The sequence below is a fragment of the Planococcus citri genome, chromosome 2, assembly GCF_950023065.1.
Source record: "Planococcus citri chromosome 2, ihPlaCitr1.1, whole genome shotgun sequence".
NCBI classification, from domain to species: Eukaryota; Metazoa; Arthropoda; class Insecta; order Hemiptera; family Pseudococcidae; genus Planococcus; species Planococcus citri.
This window is the reverse complement of record NC_088678.1, coordinates 38,626,875-38,652,840: the sequence shown is the minus strand read 5'-3', so window position 1 is coordinate 38,652,840 and position 25,966 is coordinate 38,626,875. Positions and strand designations below refer to the sequence as shown.

General features: G+C 33.1%; 2 protein-coding genes across 3 annotated transcripts in view; one reads left to right on the top strand and one right to left on the bottom strand.

The window, feature by feature from the left end:
• The window catches only part of LOC135835692 (uncharacterized), a 46,763-nt gene extending 38,687 nt beyond the window's left edge, over positions 1–8,076 (top strand). The window contains exons 5-6 of the mRNA XM_065350079.1: positions 4,556–4,708; positions 7,821–8,076. Of these exons, the coding sequence (XP_065206151.1) occupies positions 4,556–4,708; positions 7,821–7,981 (314 nt within the window). The 3' untranslated portion in view covers positions 7,982–8,076. The remainder of the gene's footprint in view (positions 1–4,555; positions 4,709–7,820) is intronic.
• The window catches only part of LOC135835697 (uncharacterized), a 387,401-nt gene that overhangs the window by 248,200 nt on the left and 113,235 nt on the right, over positions 1–25,966 (bottom strand). The window lies entirely within an intron of this gene.

Genomic DNA, 25,966 nt, shown 5'->3' with positions numbered 1-25,966 from the left:
TTGGAAATATTGGATAGGTAAATGCTTTGGAGTGAGTACAATGATGTTGGTGCAAAAAAAATGAATTTTGAACCATGTAACCCCCTCATTTCAATTTATAAAAATTAAGTTATGAAATATGATGATTTCATTTGCTAAATGAATTTTCATTCCATTTATTCAAATACTTTTTACTATGTACTTATAATGCGGTAAGTATAGTAAAAATTATCTTAAGATGACTGAGTGATTTTTACTTTTTATGATACATATGAAAATTACTTTAAAATGATTAATTTTCAAACAACATGGTTTATGTAATTTTTATTATCATGCTTTAGTAAAAATTATTATTGTAACTGAGCAGTTAGAAAAATTACAGAAGAGAAGAAATATAACCTGTCTAAGAATAGGTCACTCTTAAAATCACACACAACCATCTCTATCAAAAAATTCCAAAACCCCCCTGTCAATTCTGTGAAAATGAACCTACATCCATCCAACATTTACTATTCACCTGTCCTAAATTACAGCAAACAAGACTATCTCTCCAAATAGACCCAAATTCAATGACCATCCCAGATAACCCTTCTGAAATCCAAAAATTTATAACCCTACTAAAGAAAACCAACCTAATAAACCAAATCTAAACCCTTCTATCCACGGGTGTAATAATCCTGCAATTATAAACACCCAAAAAACGAGTATATAAGAAAAAAAAAAGGTTTCAAAACAAATTTTATCATACTTAATATTATGTATTTTTGAATGGGATCCGGTTATTGTGCTGAATATGTAGTTAAATTTTTTTGTAAAAATTACCAATATTTTTTTTGTGTTATTTAGAGGCAATGCGAATTCTGAACATAGGTATTTTATAAGATTTAATAATTTAGAATCAATGGCAAATTCTGAAAATTGGTTGGAAATTTTATAAATTTGAAGACAATGAAAATTCTGAAAAAATAATATGAAAATTTGTCATTTAGAGACACTGAAAATTCCAAAAATTGATCAAAAGTTCTGTACCTAAGTTGTAGATAATGTGAACTTGAAAATTATATGAAATATGTAGTATGAAGATAATGAGAATTTTGAAAAATTAGAGGCAATGTGAATTCCAAAAATTGAGTAAACGTTTTGCAATTTGTGGACAATATGAACTTGAAAATTGAATTTGAAATTTTGTAATTTGAAGACAATAAGAATTCTGAAAAATTATTCAAAATTTGGTCGTTTAGAGGCAATGTGAATTCTAAAAATTGATTGGAAGTTCCCTAACTCAGCAACAATGCAAAATTCTGAAAATTTATTGAAAACTTTATGAAATTGTAGCAATGGGGAATTCGGGAAATTGATTTGAAATTTTGTAAATTTTAAAACAATGCAAACTATGAAAAACGACTAGAAATTTCTTAATTTAGAAACAATGCAAGCTTAGAAATTATTCTGAAGTAGGTATTGTAATTTGGAAGATATGAAAACACTGAAAAACAATTATTATTTTGAAGCAATGAGAGTTTCGAAAATATTATTATTTCTCATCACTGTGACATGGTTGAGTCACTTATGCACTACCTAGATATGTAATAGCGGTTATAGCTGTAGAAAAGGCAGCTAGCTACGCACACTTTGCAGCTAAGCTTTGCTTAGCTGTCTAGTTTAAATTATGGATTTGACTTTTTGGAATTTCCCTCAGGATCACGTTGCATTTCTGCATAAAGCCGTAGAGAAAGAGACAGCAAAGGGTTCAGCGCTTGTCTCGAGCTCGAATTTTCGGGAGGGGCCTTTGATAAATAAATAGATTCACTTCAATCTTCTCACAATTTTTTTTTATGAATAAGTATCTACCTAGGTAATCGATATTTGAAAAATCTAAAAATTAAAAAGAACCATTATGAAATTTTTAACATTTTTCCAAAATTTTCTGCCCATAAGAGAATTTTTTGTCAAAAACAAACTAACAAGGAACTTTTACACAACCCATCAACTCTGATTGAGCTGAAATTTGACTACCTCAGGGCGCATGTCACCCAGACCGTAGTCCTAGAACCAAATTTTGAGCTTCCAAAGTTGAATTTTCGATTCTGGAGCGATTTGAATCATTGGAGTCTGGAGATGAATCAATTTTTGCTGGAGGTGCCAGATTGGCTCGAATATGACGGCAATCCAGGGAATGGGATAGGGATTCACCCCAAGGGACAAAAGTAAGACACGTTTTGAGTTTTTTTTTTTAATTTACCTACTGTTTTGTAATTTTTTTGAAATTCGAAATTTTCAACTTGAAACAAAATAGGCTTATACGAGTACTTTCGATTTGTCACCTGTAATTTGAAATTCACCTGTTCTAATCCATTCAGAAGTAGGTAAAACTTATGACATGATTACATTTTCAACTGTCGAAGTTGATACAACGTCTTCTGGAGCAATCTGGAATTGCTAAAAATAGTAAACTTTTATGGAGGCTCCAGATCGGCTTGAAAATGATGGAAATCGATTCGAGTGGTCGACTTCAGTACAGAAATCAAGTTTTAGATTTTCATCTCTATATATTTACCAACTCTTTTTGGAGAAAATTGATAACTTTACCATTATTTTATTTCCATCGAAAATTGAAAAACTGACTTCAGCAGCTCAAAATTTTGGTTTGAGGTCTGGACGACAAGCTTTTTCACCAAGTCAAATTTCAGCCTAATCGGAGTTTGACCGATTGTAAAAAGTACTTTGTAGGCATACAAGTTTTTCTTTAGTTTTTATTGAAGCATTAAAAAAATATAGGTAAGTAATTACTTACGATTTTTTTTAGCAAAAATTTATATTTCTGTCGTGAATTTTCTTCTAATTTAAAAAAAGTAAACAAATAAGCTTTAATTCGCGAATTTCATGTTGGTATTTTTAAAAGTTTAAAACTTTGCCATCGCTTCGCTGGGGCATGGCTGAATTTTTTTTGCAGCAACCCTAAAAAATTGCGAAAAAACCTCGTGTTTTCCAAAAAATGTATGCTCACAAAATTCAAGATGAAATGCTATTCTTATACCTCCTCCAGCGTTAAGCTTCTACTAGCCGCAACTACACGAAAAAATGACTAAAATACTCGTAATTAGAAGAGAAAATTACGCGTAAATTTTCATGGAATTGCCCCTACAGCACAGGAATTTTACAAACATGTTCATTATGTCCATATGCCGTTAGTAATTGTTGCATAGTAACCAAACAGAAGGCTGTACTTCTACAGCGAAAGACCTTGCATAAAACCACAGAATCTTATTTCATCCAGAAAAGAACCGAGAAGCAGAACTTTTTGCAACGTTTTTCCAATTAAATCGCTACCTTTAATTAAAAAATGATAAAGAGATTCGAGAATTTTGAGTTTCTTTTTTTTCTTTGGTGAAAAAATTACTTACAAGAAACAAGATGCGCGTTCTGGTGAAAAAAGCGAAACACGTCCGTTGTGTTGTAAGAAAAACTCCTTTTAAAATTCTCTGCCAAACAAGACCAATTATCCGAAAACATAATTCCGGGGTAATTTTTACATTACTACGTTAAATTGGTCTTTTGAAAGAAATTAACTCAAATATCTCAATGTTAGAGGCAAAACTTTCGGGCTCTCGGCATTAAAAATTGAAGCACGCTAATTTATGCGTCCTATAAATTATTTAAATTCTATCTTCGTTAATGACTTCGCCGGAGTTGCGTTTTTTTCTTCAAGACGCATCAATAAAAAGAGAGAAAAGAAAAAGAAACCCAGTGAGGAGAAAATAAAAACATATCGTAGCACCAAGTTTGTGATTTTTCTTAGACTTCTTTTTTGCACTACGTTTCACCCCGCTATGTAATTCATTAAATACGTATAAACTTTTTAAAACTCTTTTTATAAAATGCTAAGTGGCAAAAAAGTTACAAGTAGCATTTAAGAAAATTGTTTCTTTTAATATTTTACTCGAAGCGAAGTAATCATCGCGTTTTTTCCACTAAAACACGCAACTTCGATAAATTCGATAAAAAAAATTCAATAACACGTTAATATTTTCTTATTCTATCGGTATAGGTAGCCTATATGATAGGTACGTACACTAAAGAGGCAGCGAAAAAAATATTACCTACAATTTTTTACGCCCCAAATGATATTATAAATTTTACACCATTTTTACAGCAAATCTTTAGTATTATTTTTCGTTCTTTTAATAAAGTGCTTATTACAAGAGAGGTAAAGCAAGTTGAAAAAAAAAGGAAAAAACACAGAAAACTTGCCCAACATAGTAAAAAGCGCCATATTTTTATTACATTTCTGGAAAATCTCATTAAAACGTAATGGTTTCGGCTTAAAGGTATTTTTATTGGATTCAAATTAAAAAGTCAGCCACACTTCGTATACCCACCCTTTTCGCGTACTCTTACCATTAATTTCCTGTGCATAATGAAAACAGTCTAAGGGTTGTTATTTTAGGATATCGCACCAGGAAAAATATCAATCGGGTTATTAATTATTTTTACACTAATTAGTTTATCGTAGGAAATTTGTAAAAATAGCGCGCACCTTTATAATTCATTTTTTTCATCGTTCATTATTTTACAGTTGGTGTGGATTTAGAGTATGAAAATGATTTCGATTATGAAACTAAAGAAGATGGTCACGTGTACACAATGTTAAAAAGTCAGAAAATCAAGATGCTCAATTTCAAAAGAGTGCACTACAATTTGGAGAACATGTTGGGCGATGATAAATTAGGTAAGTACGAATTTAAGGCAGCAGTTTCAAAAAATAATTATGTGTTCACTCATGCCAAACAAAAACGAAAAACCCTTGCCTAACCCCCTTAAAATTATCTTTAAAAAAAAATGAAGGCAAACCTTGATGAATAATTAATCACATAGAATTCGAATCACAAACAGTCAAATAGTCACCATAAATATTTTAAAAGAACCGAAAAAAATCTCAAAAATTAGATGCTACTTTTTTGATTTGCAAAAGAGTTCTCTCTAAAATTCAAATTTCAAGATCACATCATCGAAAAACTTCCATCTTTCTCTCCTGAGAGCTGGGAAGTGCTCCTATAAACGGTGTACGGTACTAAATGTTGCTCATCAAAGCATCGAAATCTACGACGTGGGTCTTTCTAAAAGGATACGAAAAACATCACCAGCATCGCTTCAACCTCACACAGCTAAAACATCAGGCCGAAAAACCACCAACGCGCCACACATTAAACCACTATTAAACCCTCTTTAAGAAAGTCAAGATGGTTTTCTTAAATTTCTCACGCAGCGTGAAAGGCAATATACCTCGCTATAAAAATGTACGTCAAATTCGAGGCAGCTATACGAGTATTCGAAACGTTGTCGCGTCTAGAGCGACGTTAAAAAATATGAAAAATATAATATCACGCGACAAAGATGCTCATTTAAATTCTACAAAGTGATTTGAAAAATGTACACGAAAAAATTTCACTCTTGTTGTAGTCGAACTAAAGGAAGCAGCGAGCTACAACATTTAAAAGGTTCTTATGTAAATATATCCTACTTTGGAGCGGTAAAAATATTTACGTTCGTGTTTGTGTTATACTCGTACGTATCGTTTATTTATATGGTGTACGTAGCATAGGTACTGGTACATACGTTTTGTGCGGTTACGTAGGTAGGTACGTCGAGTTCGTCTTTCTTTCTGACCTTTTCGGTCACCATGTTGCGAAGAAGTCGTTTTTCATTTTGTTTATTTTGATTGAAATAGTAACGTTTGTTTGCGAGATGTACATAATATGTAAAGTTAGTTCTATAAATATTACTCGTAGTACATACAAATATTTTGACACACGTCATATGTACGTCTCGCAGAACCTGCTCTGAACTGGGTTAGGCTTAGTTAACAACCTTTCAGCCTGCCTACATATTCATATTAGGCAACATTTCCTACTACACGCTAGATGAGTTGCCTTCAGATACCATTAGATATACTCGTACATGGGAAAATTACCTATTCCTCCAACTGAAAATTATTCAAGCCGTTCAATTGAAATGCATGATAATTGATAAGTTATCTAACTCAGGTTTTCGGGACAGTATTTAGAAACTGTGCTTATGCAACCCATCTGAACCAAATCAGCCAAAATGGAGGTATCCCACAGGCAGAAAATTTTTTGAAATGAGCTAATAAGCTACATAAAGAGCATGAAAAAATACTTTGCCAGCGCAAATTTTAGGGTTTCAAAGTGCATTTTTTGATTTTTGATGAATTTTTAAAAATCAAACAAGCCAAAACTTTGAAAAAAAAAATAAAATTTTACCAAATTCATCTAGAAGGTTGAATTTGAGTGGGTTTTTCATTTTCAACTCCTCAAATCAGTTGGAAACAGTTTTGAAGCATTTTGAGCAATTCTGGAGCTTTCAGTACACTTAAAAAATTGAAATTCCCACAAAATTTTATGATACTCAATGAAGTTGGAAAGCTAAAATTTACTTTCTACCCTAATTTCAACAGGCTGAGTCAATTGGAAGTGATTTCGAGCTGTTCTAAAGCCTCCAACCATATTTTTGGAATCTCAAAAAGTTTCAAAAAGTGCCATAAAAAGCTGTGCAAATTGAGGGCTTGTTAGTGGCCCAATTTCAAAATCGGTTTCTGCCAGTTCGAAGCCGAATATTTCCCTGCGAATTCACAGTTGAAAATCTAAATAATTAATCAAGTACAAATATACCACTGCCGAGTCAACTGAAGCCATTTGAAATATCCAGCAACTTTTTTAAGACTAGTTTTCGAAGAAAAAAAAACGCCGTAAAATCTGTCGAAATTATGGAATTTTATAAATACATAGATGGAGGTTCCATGATAACTTGAAACCACTTGCAATCGACTTAGCATGTTGTTGAAATCAAGATATATAAATTAAATTTTAGCTTTTCAACTCCATTGTAGGTACAAAATTTTATGGCAATTTTAACGTTCAAAAATTTTCTAAAGGCTCCAGAACCACTCAAAACAGTTTGACATTGTATCCAATCGATGGAGGGGGGGGGGGGAGTTGAAAACCGAATGCATACTAAATTTCAGATTTCCAGGTCAATTCAGCGAAATTTTGATTTTTTCCTGAGTTTTAGTCCAAATTAGACACTTACCTGTGCTTTCAAAAATTCACTAAAAATCTTAAAATGGACTTTAACACCTGAAATTTTGGATGGCAATGCATTTTTGCATGCTTTTTTGAATCAGTTTTTTTTCGGTTCAAACATTTCTCTACAGGTTGGGATAGGTATCGCCCTTACATACGTACCTACATATAATGTCTCTGAACCCAATTTCCTTTTTTGAATTATTTTATGGTCTTAAGAAATTAAAATTTTAATCTAGAAAAATGAGGACTAAAATGTAATTTTTTTTCTTTTTTCAATTCTAATGATAGTCAATGCCTCCAACATTTTAGAATTTTCAGTTTTCAAAAACTTTGGAGACTGGGAAATTTTTCAAAAGTGAGGATAAAAGTGGAAGAACTGTGTATTTGTGCATATTGTTGATTTCTATGATGAAAATTAAATCCATTTAAATTATTCATAGGCCAACGACAGAAAAATCATAGGTACGTTTAAAAAATGTATAACCAGTTTTAAAGATTTTTTAAAAATTCAAACTTGATCCATTTTCTTTTTAAAAGAATATAGATTGACAAAATTGCTCAAAAACTGGAAATTTGGTCTATAATTTGTTCTATTTTTGACCTTTCAAATCGATTAAACTTTCTAAAAAAAGGTATCACCGAAAAGGGAACTCTCATTCTTATCTCACATCATAGTCATCATTTGAAACACACTTACACGTAATGATAATGACTGAATTTTGCCGTTAATAATTTCAGATACAGCTGTAAACGAACTTCTGAACCAATACTGGCGTGAATTATCATTCGATTTATTCGGAGAAATGCAAGAAGATTTATTAGATATAATGAGAACCGTTGTAAACGTAATCCTAGGAGTATATCCAGTCGACGTTATAATAACTGATTACAATTCGTAATTTTTATAAATATTTTATAGGGACCTACCTACCCTAAATGTAATTATTTTTGTATTAAGACATTTTTCATTAAATATACATATTTTTCTTACTCACAGCGCGTTTTAATTATAATACAAAATTAATCAATACCTACGTTAATTAGGTGAGCAATACCTAAACGAATAAAACTCGCGAATGGAATATTCAGTTAAGAATTTCTGACACATGGTCGGTTAGCAGCTTCATTAATCAGTGAAGGAAGTAGAATAAAAATCCTCTTATAGCGAATTTAACTACATCAGTCTGTTCGAATAAGGTTTAAAACATCTGTTTTACAATAAAGTAAGATTTATTATTTAACGTTGCAGTTGCGAAAATAGAATAGCCTTTTGTTTCATTAAAATAAACAACATCACTTTTAATTAATCACCAAATAAAAAGTTAATAAATTAAAAGCTGACGCTTTGTAGTTTAAAAGCTCTTTCTAGAAAAAATTCGTTAATAAGCCGCGAATACGAAAATATAACAATGTAAATGAGCAACACAGCGCGCTCAAACAACAAAATACCGAAAAACTTTATTATCATCGAATTAACAGACTTCTTAATACTTACCTACTCGTAACATTTTCTATGCGTATAAAATTCAGTTTACCTGGGTGCATACTCTATACTTTATGAACAATAATACGAAAGCTTTGTGGCCAAACAATACACAGTAAAATTTATAATACCTACTAGATTCATAAAATGGAATATATAAAAATGAAAATATCTTCGTGAGTAGGTACGTCACTTATTGAAGTAGACAGCGAAAAAGTGTTTGCAATTGGATTCAGGTGCGGATTTAAGGGACTAAGGGAGGAAGTTTAAAGAGCAGATATAGCTACATCCCCCCCCCATATTTTCAAAATTCGGAATTTTCCGACAAAATCACCTATCTATCTTCAAAATTCTCATTTTTTGATCAAAATTACTGGTTTTTTGGTTCTTGAAAGTACAAATTTTGAAAAGTTTTTGTCCTCGCTTCGCTCGGGCCAATTTAGTTCTCTCCTACAAAATTCCAATTTCAAGAAACCTATGATTGAATTTGAACAAAATTCGAAAGCTTTTGCCCTCGCGCTTGCTTTCTTTCTTTTTCAAGATTAGAATTTCTAAAAAAAAATATCAACATTTAGATTTTTAAAGTGAAAAAATAAACTTCTCGCATTCGTTTTTATGCCTCTCAAAATACAAATTTTCAAGAGCTTTTGCCCTCACTCGGGCCTGTTCTCTTTTCTTCTTCAAAATTAACATCCTAAAAAAAACCTTTCAATATAAGTTCCAAAATTTATAAATTGCTTGCATAAAACAATATCGTTTTTAGTTCTCTCCAAATAAAATTTTCACAAACTTTTGCTCTTGCTTCCTCCGTCCAATTTGATTTTGTTTTAAAATTTGAAAAAATCCAAAACATAGAATGAAAATTTAATGAGTCATATGAATATGATATGAATCAGAAAAATTCATATTTTCCCCCATATTATCAGTCGGCAAATTTTAGGTGGAATCCCTCCCCCTTCTCCCTCTTAATAACCTCTATATAAACCCTGGCCACAGTGCTCAGCAGTTCAGCAGGTTGAAATTTTGAGTATTGTCGACAAAATTATAATTTTTTGTCGGCAAAATGATGTGATAAGCACCCCCTCCCTCTCCTCTCAAATAGCATGACTTCGATTCGCCTCTGTTTGGATGTAAAGGGGGAAAGTACAAGAAGGCAAAATGTCTGGCTCGATGTATGAAATTAAAAAATTGAAAACAGGTAGGCGTGTTTTTTAATTGATATTAATCTTTTTATATATTTTGCCACTGAGGGAATCAGCGAAAAGTTAATTTTGTGGTAACATTCTGACGACGCGACGGGCAGTACATTTAATTATAATACCTTCGTATTATATTCGCCACGATCGCCGAGAGCTTTTCCAGGTAAATTCTCCCCATTGCGTAGGTCTAATCGATAACAAACCTAGCTAGTTTGATATTCGTAGGCTATATAGTTACGTATGTAAGCTAATTTTAAAAAATATCGTCAATTTTTCACCTAACTACCCACAACAACATAATAATGTAACGTAACGTAAGTACCTACCTAGTCAACAAAATGCTCAAGTATCTAACTAACTATTGTACTCTAAGATGGGGAATAAAAGAACGAAAGATACAAGAGGAATATTTCTCGATTATTCTCTTCCAACGAAAACATCGCTAAAACCTCGTTCTTTTTACCATTATTAACTTCATATTCGTGTGCCAGCGTCGCAGCACGCGCGCCTTCGTCAGAGAAAAGCCTACTTTATTAGTTTTACTCTCTACGTTGACGTTTTCAAAAGTTTATTCACTTCAAACGCCAAATTGTACGGTACTCTATCCTATTTTGAGAATCTACTTATTTTGATACATGGCAGTACTGTGTGGCGCTACATACACAACCTAGGTATCTATATGAATGTAGTTTCAAACAATGTCCGAATTTTTAAAAGTACAATTAGGTAATGCATTATGCCGAAGTTCAAATTGAATTTGTCGTATTCAGAAAAATTAGTCGTATGCGCTTGAAACTTCGAAAATCAAAAATCCGGGTTAGTATACATTAAAAAAGCATGTAGAATCCGAAGATGACCTTGGTTTTTTTCGCAAAACAATACTGATGTCGCTACAAACTCTTGAAGTAGGGCAAAAAAGGCCATTTTTGCAACTTTAATCATATCTCCTGACCACAAAAACAACTCAAATTGAAAAAAACATCTTGCGCAGTTCGCAAGATCAACCGACTTTGCTCTAAATATACACCAGTAATTTACCAACATTTATCTCAGTAATTTACCAGACATTACTTAAAAATTTACCAATTTTTCAAAATGCGCGGAAGTACCCAAATTTACCGATTTAATGAATACAAAAAGTCGAAAACATCGACAAAATAAAATAGTCAATCATAAGTAGCCATCATATAGTCCAGGAAAAATAGCATTCCATTGGGAAAAATGGGGGAGAAAGCTGAATTTTGGTATACTGGTCCATTTTTTTGTGCTGAACACGAATCCGATGAGTCCCCGGTCGTCCCTGGTGTGCGTTCTCCCCTATTGTGGATCTAGGCCCCCCCAAACCAGTTTTTTGCAATTTTCTCCCCCGCATTGCATTTTAGCGAGAAATAGGTGGTCGGATAAGAATCTACGTCAAATTTCCGATCTAGTGATATATCAACTTTCTTTCTAACCCCAAGGGGGGTGGAACCACAACCATTCAAAAAAGGGGGTTCCCCAAAAAATACATAAGAGCTATAGGCGCCTAAGAGGGGTGAACTGGTCCCCAAAAGCGTTTAACATGAAAGGTGGGTACCATAGAGAAACCTCTGCGCAAAAAATTTCAGATCAACACCCCCTCCCCTTTTTGCGGAACCCCCCTTTTTTGAAATTTCAGTAGCACTTTTCTCAGCCCCATTTCAACCGATTTTGAAAATTTTTCTGGAAGTTATGTATATCCTTGATAGGTATCCCCACAAAAATTTTCAACCCCCTCCCCTCATATTTACCCCTCAAAATAGCGTTTTTCAACTTTTCAATGCTTTTCAACAATGGTAAAACTTGAGGGGGCCAAGTGCTCTGGAGAGGGCTAGATGAGTGTAACAAAAAATCTGACGTCATATTCGTGCTCAGCGGTATCGAATCATAAGAAAATGACACCCTGTTCATTAATATTTAGTTATTTTCCCCAAAATTCCCATTTTACCCCAACCCTCCCTAAGACACATTTTTACACCATTTTGAGGGGTAAATATGAGGGGAGTGAGTTGAAAATTTTTGTGGGGATACCTATCAAGGATATACATAACTTCCAGAAAAATTTTCAAAATCGGTTGAAATGGGGCTGAGAAAAGTGCTACTGAAATTTCAAAAAAGGGGGGTTCCGCAAAAAGGGGAGGGGGTGTGGATCTGAAATTTTTTGCGCAGAGGTTTCTCTATGGTACCCACCTTTCATGTTAAACGCTTTTGGGGACCAGTTCACCCCTCTTAGGCGCCTATAGCCCTTATGTATTTTTTGGGGAACCCCCTTTTTTGAATGGTTGTGGTTCCACCCCCCTTGGGGGTAGAAAGAAAGTTGATATATCACTAGATCGGAAATTTGACGTAGATTCTTATCCGACCACATATTTCTCGCTAAAATGCAATGCGGGGGAGAAAATTGCAAAAAACTGGTTTGGGGGGGCTTAGATCCACAATAGGGGAGAACGCACACCAGGGACGACCGGGGACTCATCGGATTCGTGTTCAGCACAAAAAAATGGACCAGTATACCGAAATTCAGCTTTCTCCCCCATTTTTCCCAATGACCCTTTTTTTTCATCTAATTTTCCTGGACTAATATTACACTTTTATGAAATTGATTTTCAAATAAAAATTAGCGTACTCATGAAGACGTAACCGTCATATTACAAGTGGAATAATATATCAGGAAAATTGTTGACAAAAAACAAAATTATTACCAAAATTTACCAATTTACCGAAATTTAGCTATTTACCAAAATTTACCAATTTACCAAAATTTACCAATTTACCAAAATTTACCAATTTACCTATTTACCAAAATTTACCTATTTACCAAAATTTACCTATTTACCGAAATTTACCAATTTACCAATTTACCAAAATTTACCGATTTACCAAAATTTACTGATTTACCAAAATTTACCAATTTACCAAAATTTACCAATTTACCAAAATTTACGAATTTACCCAAATTTATTAATTTACCAAAATTTACGACTTTACCAAAATTTACGAATTTACCAAAAATTACCCCAGCAATTTACTAACATTTACCTCAGTAATTTACCAGACATTACCCACTAATTTACCAATTTTCCATTTTACCAAAAATTACCCCAGCAATTTACCAACATTCACCTCAGTAATTTACGAGACATTTCCTCACTAATTTACCAATTTTTTACCGAATTTTAATTACCCCAGTAATTTACTGTCAAAGGTTTTTACCAATTTACCAAAAATTACCCAAGCAATTTACTAAAATTTTCGACCAACTTTAATTACGAATAATTCACCAAAAATAACTAATCATTTTATTTACTAAAAATTACTATCTATTAATTAACAAAAAAAAAAAAAATTATCAAAATTTACTGGCTATTTACCAAAAACTTGATGGTTTTTGTTAAAACAAAAATTACACTAGAAATTTTTGAAAAATTTTGATTTTTTATGGCAAAAAAATTTTGGACGGATAAAATTAACAAAAAAATCAACAAAAAATTTTCTCCTCTTGACTCGCGCGGGATTCGAACACCCGACCTTCGGCGTACCAATCTGCAACTTACACACCCTAACCACCCCATCTGTTTGTTGGGGGTGAGTCGTTTGCGAGATATAAGGGTTTACACAAATTTCTGCTTATCCATAACGTTGGAACACACTTAAACGTTCATATCTCGTAAACGGCTGAACCGATTTCGACCAAATTAAAAATTTCTCTAGTTCAGTATCAAAGCAATATTTTGCCATCATCAGTTTCGACTTAAAGTTCGGAGCTTTTGAGTTCAGCGTGACACAAATTTATACATAAATTGATATATAAATAAATATATAAATAAATAAATATATAAATAAATATTCTAGGGGGTAAACTCGTAACTTTTTTATAGATTAACCAGCAAACTCATAACGTTTTGACAAACTCGTAACCTTTTTAGGACGTGACTTTTCGATGAGGTGCCATATGAATCTACAAGGTGTGGGGAGTCTACTGGCAAAGTTTGAGCAGGGATGTGAGATTGCCGTTTATACACTTTCTCTTTTGACTCAATTTTCAAATGGGTGCATAGCCTAAGTATTATGTACAAGGACATGAGGAAAAGGTGTTTATTGCCAAGAATCATTTTTTACGTTTTTTACGTTCTTTTTGGTGATTTTGGTGGTTGAAGATGTCCTCTTTCACATGGCGTGGTCAAAAATCGTCTAAAATAAATTTTTGACTGCTCAATTTTAATTTAGAGTTGATTATACAAGTCCGAATTTTCGTGTTTTTCAGTCTAAACAATGATTTTATGGGAAAAGTATGCATCCTAGGAAAAAAATGCAATGAAGGAAATTGTAGAGAATAAAATTTTCTTTCTGCTTAGAGCTGGTTATTTTTCTGTGGGATGCTTTGTTAAAAAGCTATTTGCGAAAAACAGAGACGTATGGGACTTTCAAAAAAAGCTTTTCTGAAAAATTGATGTTTCGGCAATGAGATACCTCTCCACAGGTCACCCAAAAATCAAGTTAACGAATATAACGCGGCCTAACATCGAGTACTATCAGGCCTATGGGGTGACGCGTCGAGCGCATGCACAGCAACGAAGTTATAGGTGGGACGTGAGTTTGTATTTTATACAAAAGGTTATGAGTTTACCTGTATGCGGCTATATATAAATATATATATAAACTTATCTCGTTTTGCGCCATATGTCTTATCGTGATCAGCACACTCCAAAACGTCAAGAAAACCCACCCCCACCCAAATCCTCAACCATCATGACAAATACAATACCTTACTTTTCCGTTTCACGGCAAAGTCGGTAAAACCCCACTCCGTTTTTTGTTTAGGGTCTAAAGTATCGATTAAGCCCATTTTCAACCCGAACACAATAACACAAATATGTAGTTGCCTAGTGTTGTCGAATGCATTTGTATCCCATAATGAATTATTACTTAACCCTTCCCTCGTTATACATTCTTGAAATGAGAGTCATGGTGAAGGAAAAAACAATAAAAACATCCACAACAAACAACTTTACAATCCAACATTGACACCATGGCAGTAAAAATCTTCAATGCTTTACCCCCTGACCTAAAAACCATCAATTCTACAAAAACATTAAAAAAATATCTGAAAGCATGGCTAGAGACGAAGGCTTTCTACACAGTGCAGGAATTTCTTGAACTTTGTTAACACTAAGATTATAAGTTTAAGATGCATGTGTACCTACCCACATTAACTTGTACAACGCCGAAAGGTGACAACGTACGCAATAAATAATTGAATTGAATTGAATTGAAGATGAAAGTAGCGCTATTTACATACAGGTAAGTGAGGATACATATAATGTGATGAAAATAACAGGTTATTTGTATCCTCATTTATTCCTTTGTACAATTTAATTGAAAATTCCAATTCACGAAAGTCTAAATCGGTAAGCTCTCGCCTCTACTCCTTTCACATCACAATAAGATCCTATGATTATACCTAATTGAAAATTTCAAAAGTTTTTGGAATCATTTTCATAAAAAGACAGAAAGTATGAACCAATTCATAATGATCGTGTTGTTGAGAGTCAATGTGTGCCTTGGGAAAAAATTGAGTGTCTCCTAAAAATTTTTCACCCCCTCCCCCCTCTAAAACAAGTACCTATGTTATTTTTAGAAATAATCGAAGTCAAAAATGAGTAGTTTGCAATACAGAATTTTGTTTATAAATTTTCCTCTTTGAAGAAGTCACCACCACTCCCCCTCCCGCCTCTCAAAAAATGGCCATTTCGTTTTCAGAAAAAAAGTTTATTGGAGAAGCAGTTTTTTCAAAGGGTTTTTTAAGTCATTTCAAAAAGAAGTTTTTTTTTTTTTTTGAAGAAGCAGTTTCTTTCAAAATAGTTTTCATTTTTGAAAGAAGAGGATCAGAAACAAATTTTGTTTCGCGACAAAAATGTTTGGAGAAAGTGTTTTTCTCTAGTGGAGAATTACATGTTTTTTCGAGAACGAAGTTTAATAGCTTTTATTCCATAAAGTTTTCATTTTCCCTTCACATATGAAGTTTTCAGTTTTTCTTCAAAAATTAAGATTGTGTGTATTTTCTGTTCAAAAATAAAGTTTGAATTTTTTTTCAAAATCAAGTTTGTATGCTCTCTTCAAAAACGAAATAATTTTCATTTTCAGTTAAAAAATTGATGTTTTATTTTATTTTCAAAAATTAACTTTTCAGTTTTTATTTTCAAAAATGAAGATTATTTACATTTTTTTTTACTAAAAAATGATGTAAACGAACTTTTTCGAGGGAAAATTTAAAATTTTACTCACGTTTTGTTGAGGTTACTTGACCATATCGTAGGTATGTATAGATTAAAGTTTCATTGAACTCAATTTCTAAGTTGTAATAAAATTTTAAAAAACATTTCAATTTATTAGGCAGGCCTACTTACTTACTTACTTACTTACGATTTTTCAGAGGCTCAAATCCCATTTTTCCCCCTCGATTTCTTTTAAAAATTTAACGCATTCAAATTTTAAAAAACACAAAAAAATCTCAAAAGATAAGGAGTTCTTCAAATTTTGGATTTGAAAAAAAATCAAAATTACGGGGCTTATTGGATAAATTATTTTTTTTCATGCAAAAACATTACCAATTTATCATCGTGAGATATGAGAAAATTTTATAGTTGAAGAACACACGAATTGGGTTTTGTCTTGGAAAAAAGATTACGAGGTAGTCAACTTGACCAGCAGAAATATTTCTGAACTAGGTAAAACTGAATCGAAAGAACACACAAAAACACTTCAGAAGTCTACATTTCAGACGCTAAAGAGCATTTTTCGATTTTTGGTGAATTTAAAAAAAAAACAAATTTGGGCCAAAATTGCAAAAAAATCAAAATTTTGCCAAATTGACCTAGAAAAAATTGATTGGAAATAAACAGTTTTGCAGCCTTCGTAGCTGATTTTCTAAAGATGAAATTTTCACAAAATTTTACACAATCAAGCTGAAAATCTAAAATTTATTTTTTATCTTGATTTCAACATGCTGACTCGAGGTAGTTTTTCTGTCGTTCTAGAACCTTCAGTCACATTTTGGAAATTACAGATTTTCAAATAGTAAAAAAAAACATAAAAATTGGAAAAATATAGGTAAACGTAATTTGGTGCTTATCAGCGACTCAATTGACCAATTGTAGGTAGGTACATGCGTAATTTTTCCGAAATCGGGTTTTGTCGGTTCAAAACCGTATTCAATTTTGAAGAGGGGTTAAAATTTAAAAAAAAAACTTCTTTGTGTTCGTTTCAAAAATATACAACATAGCGTAGGTAATAAGATTTAATTTATGCAGTATATTAATCGACAGGTAACTTGTACCGTACGCGAATTTTCGTCTCTCTCGATAACAAATCGCAAAGAAATTGCTACTTTTCAACTTCGTATTCACCATCTTCACTGATGGTATCTTTAGCCAACTTCGTAAAAGAAAATGTTGCTATTCTTGAACGAACCTTTTCATTAAATCATAACAATCCGAATAAGTATTGCAATTCTCTTGTAAGATATGCTTTTTCAGTAGTTGATACATATTACACTATTTTAGAAATCAGTTGGTTGAAACGATAACAAAAACAAAGTTAAAATTTCAGCGAATATATTCATTTATATTTTGTATAAAATTGTACGAATTTCTGCATAAGTAAGCGCACACACAAAATACTCTAAAAAAAAAACTCAATTTTTGCATGCATAAAAGTAATGATAATAATTACTTCTGGTATTATGCACATCCTCTGATTTCGCATTGATAAATTTCATTCGCGAAGGGAAAAATTCCTTCACAGGTTTTAACATGAAAAGGTCAGCACAGCTTTTAATCATTATTATATTGTAGATTGTCATGTAGGTAAGTATAGTTATAACCTTGAATCTTTCTGCTTACTATTCGATATTTGTATCTTCATTCAAGGCAACGTTTTTTTCATTTTATACTCTCATACAACACTTGAATGCTATTTCATTTCACCTGCATAGAAGACATTCGCGTACTCTTACATAATAAAAAAAGCAGGAAAAAAAATTGAAAACTCGGCCATCAGAAAAGCTTTCACTTTGAACAATTACATACAAGTTGTAGAAAACCTTGTATGTACCTACACCATAGGTTTCGTCATGTCAGGGAAAATTCCAACACGACGACGACGCTTCCAAAGTAAATACAACTTCTAGACTGACATATCAAATTTATTAATGTTAAATATTTACTTTTATACGGACAATTGGCGAATTATTTTTCAACGACGAGTAAGTATTTTAATATTTCGAATCGATAAATTGTCGGGTAAAAGCACTTCGGACTTTGTAGGAATTATATTAACGTAGATACAAATTCGTTACACAGAAAGGCAGGAAGTAGATCGAACTGACGTGAACGTGTCATGAAAATCGACATCGAGCATTTCGAATTTCCAATTCGCCATCAAATAAATGCCTGTACATTTAAATTTCTAAAAACAGCAAATTCGTAGAACCCCCTCGCTTCCTGTTTTTGTGTTTCTTTTTAGATCGACTTTCTATCGCGTCGTGGCGTCGTGTGCCTAGCTATCGTTGGCTGATAACTGGGAAATTTCACCACTTTTAAGCACGGCACACACATCGTATCGCTAGCGCCAATCACGTACTTTTTAAAAATTCATTTATAGCGTATCGTTAAGGTGTTTGTAAATAGGAAGCATGAGCACGCGATTCGAATACCATGGTCGATTAATATTTATTGGAAATTTTCAAAATACGGGAGTAAAAGACAGGAGAAAGAAAAGTTCAGCCGGATATTACGCAATGTTACCGAATTTGTCGCACATTCGTTCGAATACAAAGTACAAAAATACACAAATAAAAGCCTTATAAAATTGCACTTTGAATATTAATCCGATATTGAGATAAGTTTCAGAGAATAGTATAGGTCTGTATGTGGAGAGAAAACACTTAAACGAGCTGCAGTTGGAAACTGAAAACATTCCAAGCTCATACAACCACGAGTTCTCGGGCAGAATTGAAACATAAGACTCATTCAAAATTCACATCTTATAAACGCGTGTAAAGGTGAAACTTTTACACGCGCTTCCTTTTGAAGTGAAGAAAAAGATGGAATAATATTCGACACTATACATCAACGAATTAAATAGGTACGAGTACCCGTGTAGAGGTACCTTCGAGTGCACTACGTAAATTTGCAGCTCAAAAGCACAACTTGACATTTTTTTTTTTTTTTTTTTGAAAACCATGCCACATTTTTGAAAACAACCCATCTCACTGCACCAGTCAATCGACCAAAGTTTGTCGTCGAAGAACAAACAAAAAAAAGTAAGCCACTAAAATCATAACGAGCTTCGAACGAAATTCCAAACCGCACACGTTGAAAAGTTTTACTTAGAACTTTGGCTGCCACGAATAAACCAATACCAGCGTATATTTTCGATGGAATAATAAAATAGGTAGGGGAGCAATTTTGTACACACCTAATCCTACATAACACATTTCTCGTTATCGAATATATACCTTTTTATATACACTTTCGTCGATAATTCTTCTCGTAATTAAATTAACTTCCCGTTCGAATTCGAAATAATTTCATAACTACGTGTGAGAAAATTTTATACCGCGGTAAAATTTATTAGGTATTATCCGTGGAGTATATATGACTGCATCCGCGAGGTTTGGACTAATTAGTGGTGGTTTTTGAATCGATATTTGGCATAATTACTTCCCTAGATTACTGCTTTTGGAAACTACTTTTTTCAAGAGCTGGTTTCAAACAATTTTTATGGAATATCCCGAAATTCAAAGTTCATATTTAGGTAATTCTCAAAAAGTGGTAAATTTTGTGTCCACAGCAAATTTCTCAATGGTTTTAGCATGATTTTTTTTTGGTCCATACAAGCATCACCTCCCTCACATTTTACACTTGATATTGAGCTGTTCAGCACCCCTTTCATTGTTGTACATTCGATTTTATACCCCAAATGTCCTTCGACTTGCCTGTCTCACATCATGTTTTTGAAAATGAATGTTATAAAATGTTATGAAATCCTTTATTTTTTTTTGGAAAAATTGACACATTCTCATTATCATAGAACACGAAGGTAAATTATTGTGCAAATTGCAATCTCAATAAGTCCATAGGAAGCTCACATTTCACATTTGAAAACTGTCTCACAGTTTTTGCGCCAATTTTAGAGTAATTTTTAATTATTTTTGCTGACTTCCCAATCCAACATTTTTTCCTAGCGAGTAGCTGCACTGGTTCACTGTTCTCATAGAAATATTACCCCGCAACATTTTTTTTTTAAACCTACGTAACAGCTCGTTCTGATCGTATTAATCTGTGAAGTTTTTATGGGTGGAAAAAAATGTGTCCTTCGGCTTGCGTCTTTATTTACCCTGATGAGCCCGCCAAAAACGATAATTGAGAAAGGGAAGTTATTCTACATGATAAGCGCACATTTATTACGTGTTAAAAATCAAATAATGTCCAGTAAGTAAGGCTAGAAACAAAAAAACGTTGAGATTGTCCTTCGGCTCGTCCAGCGCTCATTTGTCCTTCGACTTGGCCAAATTTCAGACAGCTGTACTTTTATCGCGCTAGTCGACATATTACACGATAATACAAGCAAAATTTGACATTTTCTCCCTCTCCATGCCTCACTTCCACCCCTACCAAAAAAATAAGTCCAGATTCGAACTCTGCGGCCTCGAAAATATATCGCCCATATTACACGATAATATAAGCAAAATTTGGCATTTTCCTCTCCTCACGCCTCACCCTTCATCTCTACAAAAAAAATAACTCCAGATTCGAATTCTACGACCTCGAAAACATATCAATCGACATATTACACATCTGTGAGTGTCGAATCCTAATTATCACCGTTTTAAGGGGCCAAGGCCCACAGTGAGGGGGGATTGAATTGAGGCCAACACTAGAAAAGGGATCCGGGACACCTATACAAATGATTCCCACTTGAAATTTTCCAGAAAAATGATTTTTGTTTTTCAAAATTATGCATATCAAAATTGACCTTTTTTTTGAGAATTACCCACGTAGGTAGCAAGTTTTTTTTTCAAAAGCCACACCAAAAAGCCCGTAGTATATCAGCCTACATGCATTAAGCCAATATGTATCAAATCAGGATGTCTGATCCTAAAATCCTGCGTCCAGTAAGACTTGAATTCATCGAATCTATCAAGAAAAGAATCATATAATCGTTGGACATTTTTGAATCAAGTCAAAAAAATGTAGTAGGTAAGTATACCTAAGAGATTAGAGAATCTCTCGAGGTGTCTGCCATCACGGATTTGAACCAGACCACGATTTTTGGAAAGAGTACAGTCTGAATCCCCCTCCCCCCAACAAAATTTCCACTGCTAAAATTGATTTTTCGTGAATTTTTGAAAATCCAAGATTGATCTACATTTTTAACGATTTATCTTTTTTTTAACACATTTAAAATAATGGAAATCATCCGGTGTGATACTAAAATCACCTCTTCCCCCCTCCCGGAAAGGATTTCAGTGTTTTGTGACATTCTGAAGCCTCCAGCATGACTTTCGATTTCTCCGAAATTTTTAAATTTCTTTAGACGGCGCGGAAATGAATTTGAGCAGCTGAAAAACGAGTCGTGTGTCGCATTCCCGAATTTCTCGTTTTTTTATTACCCACCATATTATTTATCTTTGGAAAAAAATGTTTAAAAAACTGTAAAATGCACTCCTTATCCACATTTAATCATTCCTAGCAACTCTGTGGCTTCATGGGTGATTTTCAACTTCTACAGAATTTTAAATTTTATCCAGGTGTGGAAAACAACTTTGATTGCTAAAAATCGAGTTGTGGATTATTCTCCATCAGCTTAAAAAATTTATCTGCATTTAAGCTGATTCCAGACAAACGCCTCGAATGTGCTTTTTTGAACAGCATAATGAAAAAAAAATCAAAAAAACCAAAAATTTTCTGCTTGCAAGAACATTTTATAATATTTGTATTAAAATAATTGTATATTCTGTCTAGAATCAACTCATCGTATCCGAATTTAACCAATACGAGTTATTCTAGAGCCTTCAGAAAGATTTTCGATTTTTCTACAATTTTTGGAGTTTTCCAAAAGGCACACAGAATTTAATTTGGGGGCCTAAATAGAATTCGAGTTTTTTAAGCGAGTTTATGCACATTTGAGGTGATTTTTTAATGGACACTTCTGGTGTGTTTTTGATCATATGTATATACCTACCTTATAGGTTAAAAATACCGATGGGAGTGATGGGTAATCAAAAAATGCTGGTAAAATAACAACCCTCCTGAACTCGTAAAAGATATTAGACGATAACAAATAAATTTATAAAAATTGAAAAAAAAAACTGTTACACTGAAAAAAAAACAATAAAAATTACTATTTCAGTACAGTAACCGGATCCAATCCAAAAATAATAGTGATTTTTACTCAGCCAAAAAATACATTTTACTATAGAATTAGGTAAAATTTACTAATCTCATAGTAAAATTTACTAATCTCATAGTAAAAATCGCAATATTTTTGAATGGGATCCGGTTACTGTATGAAATAGTAAAAATTATCCATAATTTTTTTTCCCGTATAGCAGAAAATCTTAAAATAGTAGTTTAGCTATTTCAACGGTTTTTGACAAGTTATTTTCTTCTAATTACACTAAAAAAGAAAGATGATATTCCAATTTTACAAAATTTCCAATTAAAAAGAAATCAAAACATTTGAAAATACGTTACGAGATTAAATTTCATGCAAAGAATTAACGAGTGTGATTTTTCAATTTTCCGGTAAAATTTTGTAAATTTAAATTTGGTTCATTTTTTTCCGAAAAAAAAACCATCCATACCTAGATACATTTATTTTCTTACTGCCTCAGTAGATGTAGATACACAGAAATCAGAAATTAGATCAACGATGTGTGAGACATTGAAGCACTTGAATAGATAACTGAGTTAATAGAACTCGAATTTCATTTAGGATTTTTCATTAGATTTTTAAAAAATCATAAAATCCAAAAATTCGCCAAAAGTTTTAAAATGGCTTAAAATGGAAATCAATACTATCGATTCGAAGAGTCAGGATTTTTTTTCAACCTTGATCGAAAATTTCAACGTTTCAGTACCAGAAAGGAAACTGCAGGCATGCTTTTAACATTTAATGATTGTCTCACTAGATTAAGCTCCTACATTTCTACATGATTCTGCAAACATAGGCTATAAAATAAAATAGGCAGTCGAAACGTAAACAACAAAGGTGAAATTCATCGAATGGGATGCTCAAAAATCAGCTGGTGTAATTAACCGCGAATCCCCTACTAGTATAAGCACTTGTGTAGGGATTTACTACCCATGCTATGTATCTGCATAGTTACATATGAAGGTGGTGGCGTTAACGCCACACAATATATACCTACACCCACGTGTATAATGTCGTAACATTGTACGAGAATACGAGTATAACTTTTAATACGGTTCATGTTCATACTGAGGCCATGTGACGAAGAGAGGTACCAATACGTAAAACCCAGCGTTAGTTACCTGTTGATATAAACCTAATGCAATCCTTACAAATAAATAACCTGTAGTATTGTCATCAAACGACTCTTTCGCGTGATTTTTAAGCTTACGATAGGTAAATACCAACGATTTAATATTCAACGAATTCGTAGGTACATACCATGGAACTAATAGTTCCATGGTACATACAACGTTACGATTATGTCGTCGAGGCGAGGCATAGCGCAGTCATATACCTACTTAATCATAATTGCCCCAAATGAAATATTATACACGCGTGATTTGTAAACATAACTTTGCCCTGAGTCGTCCGCCGCCGTCAGTCATCGAACTAGATTATTATCCAATCCGACCGTTTTTATAACCTAAAATATGGACCAATAAACCTAAATTACATAGCCCAATCAGTCGATCAAGTTTAAAAGGAAGAAAAAAAATTATCCAAAGCACACTCTCATTATTCGGCCATACTTCTGAAATGTGTATACCCACTACCCAGTGCAAGTGGTCAACTTTTGAGGTTGAAAATTTCTACAAAATCAAACAAATTTTTTTGGAGATGGATTCGTGCATTGTAGAACTTTCTCGTTCACCATAAAGTACTGTCTCAGAAGCGAATTTTAAACATTGAAGAAATTAAATTTCGAAAAAATATTTTTTTAAAGGCCTCAAATAAGAATATTATATACTCGTAGGTCCACTTTTTACCCTTTTCTCATTAAACCCTCCTTTAACAAACTGAAATGAAAATTTACAAGTCGCTAAAAAAGTAGAAGCATAAGCGTGTTTAATTTACACTTTAATTCTCATTGTAACGCAGTAAAACCGAATTCATCATAAATTCGTTTCATTTCTAAAAGGTAAATTTCCACGAGAATGATTCGTTCTGACGTCACTGCTCACTCTAAAAGCTAAACACCGCAGCCTCATACGTGAACATTGTCGTTTAATATCACAATCGTTTACCTACTTTCGGTTTAAATGTATGTAAATTTATTAACACGTCGGGACGTCGCGTCGTGTATTTGCGTTTTAAAGTCAGAAAAGCAGCCTCTCAACACAAATCTGCAAAGATTACATCGATAATAGGTCATGTTCCAGTTATCACAATCTCAGAAATCAAGAGATTTGTACCTGACCCAAGAGTATAAGCGATGCCATTGCCAGCTCCCATTTTACTTTATTTCAAGGCACAGTTTGCCAAACCAGATCATCGCCTGAACTTTCCATAAGCTTTACCGCACTTCATATTGCTTTTATTAACATGTCAAAGGTCTGTCAAGTGTTAAAGGTGCCTGTACAAGGCGATACCGTTTCTCGAAGACGTTCATTCAACACGCATTTCGACAAAATGGTGCATTTATTTACATATAATGAGCTCTTCGTGTGTATAACGATTTCGCTTTCGCCGCCGTTAACGAAGTAATTCCTTTATATGATTTTATGTTTACTCAAAGCTTACAACACCGACTCTTTACATTTCGCAGCATTTATAAAGGTTCGCTTGATTCCTTTGTAAATATACGACCGCTATTGGCAGATGGCCATATTTATTAGGTAAACGTTACAATTGCTGGGTTTAGCAATATTTTAATGAGCGACTTACTGCAATTATAGAACAGATCTTGGGTATTGGAGAAATAGATAGATTATTTACATTTGGTTTTTTCATCTCCAGTTCTTTTCGATAATCACGTCATTGGGGAATACCAATTAAAATAAAGTATCAGAGGTATCTATTCTTCACTCACCTGTAACAAAAAAAACATAAGTACTATTAAAATGGATATCAATATTGAAAATTTAGCTAGCACATCATTAAATAATAGGTAGATATTTGTCTGTTACATTACATTAACTCTTTCCTTACCGAAGCGCGAGTTTGTGTGGTGGAGAAGGGAGAGGAGTAATATTTGATACAATCCATCAAAAAATCCATTCCTATGCTCATACAAGCATACTAACTTAATGCGAAGATAGAATTTAATTACAAAAGGTAAATTGAAGGTAGGTACCTGTCTGTAGCAGGGGTTAGGAAAGTCGGAAAAAATGAGTTGAAACTCTGACTCAGCATCTCACCCCCCCCCCCCCCACCGAAAAAACGTTACAAGCGATACGTCACACAATTTTTTTTTCACAGTCGAGCTTGATTGGGTTACTTTTAATAGAGGTTAGGAAAGTCAGATGAACAAATTACGTTATATATATTCGGATTTGACACCTCTACAAACCTATCAAACGATTCGTGACTGCGATTTAAATATTCTTCTTCAAGTTTGAAAATTTTCGAATTTTATTCATTTCTATCTTAGTTTTCGCTCATATCTTCACATGGATGAATTCTACGAAAAAATTGACTTTTTTCCAAAATGTTTCTCATTAATAATTATTAATTTTCTATTTGAACAGTTTGATTTTTTCTCCAATAGCTTAAATCCCTATTTCGTGATTCAAGTGAGGGGGACCGATATTTACTTTTTTGAAATTTCACAAAGTCATGATTTTAATTTAATCGTAACTCAGTAATGACACATTCGAAGGAAAATATATGTAGATAAATTTTTATATGTATCTTCCAAATTTTAAAACTTGATGTGTCCCTCTCCTGGGGGTCAATTCACACAAATGTTTTCCAATTGTCTTATA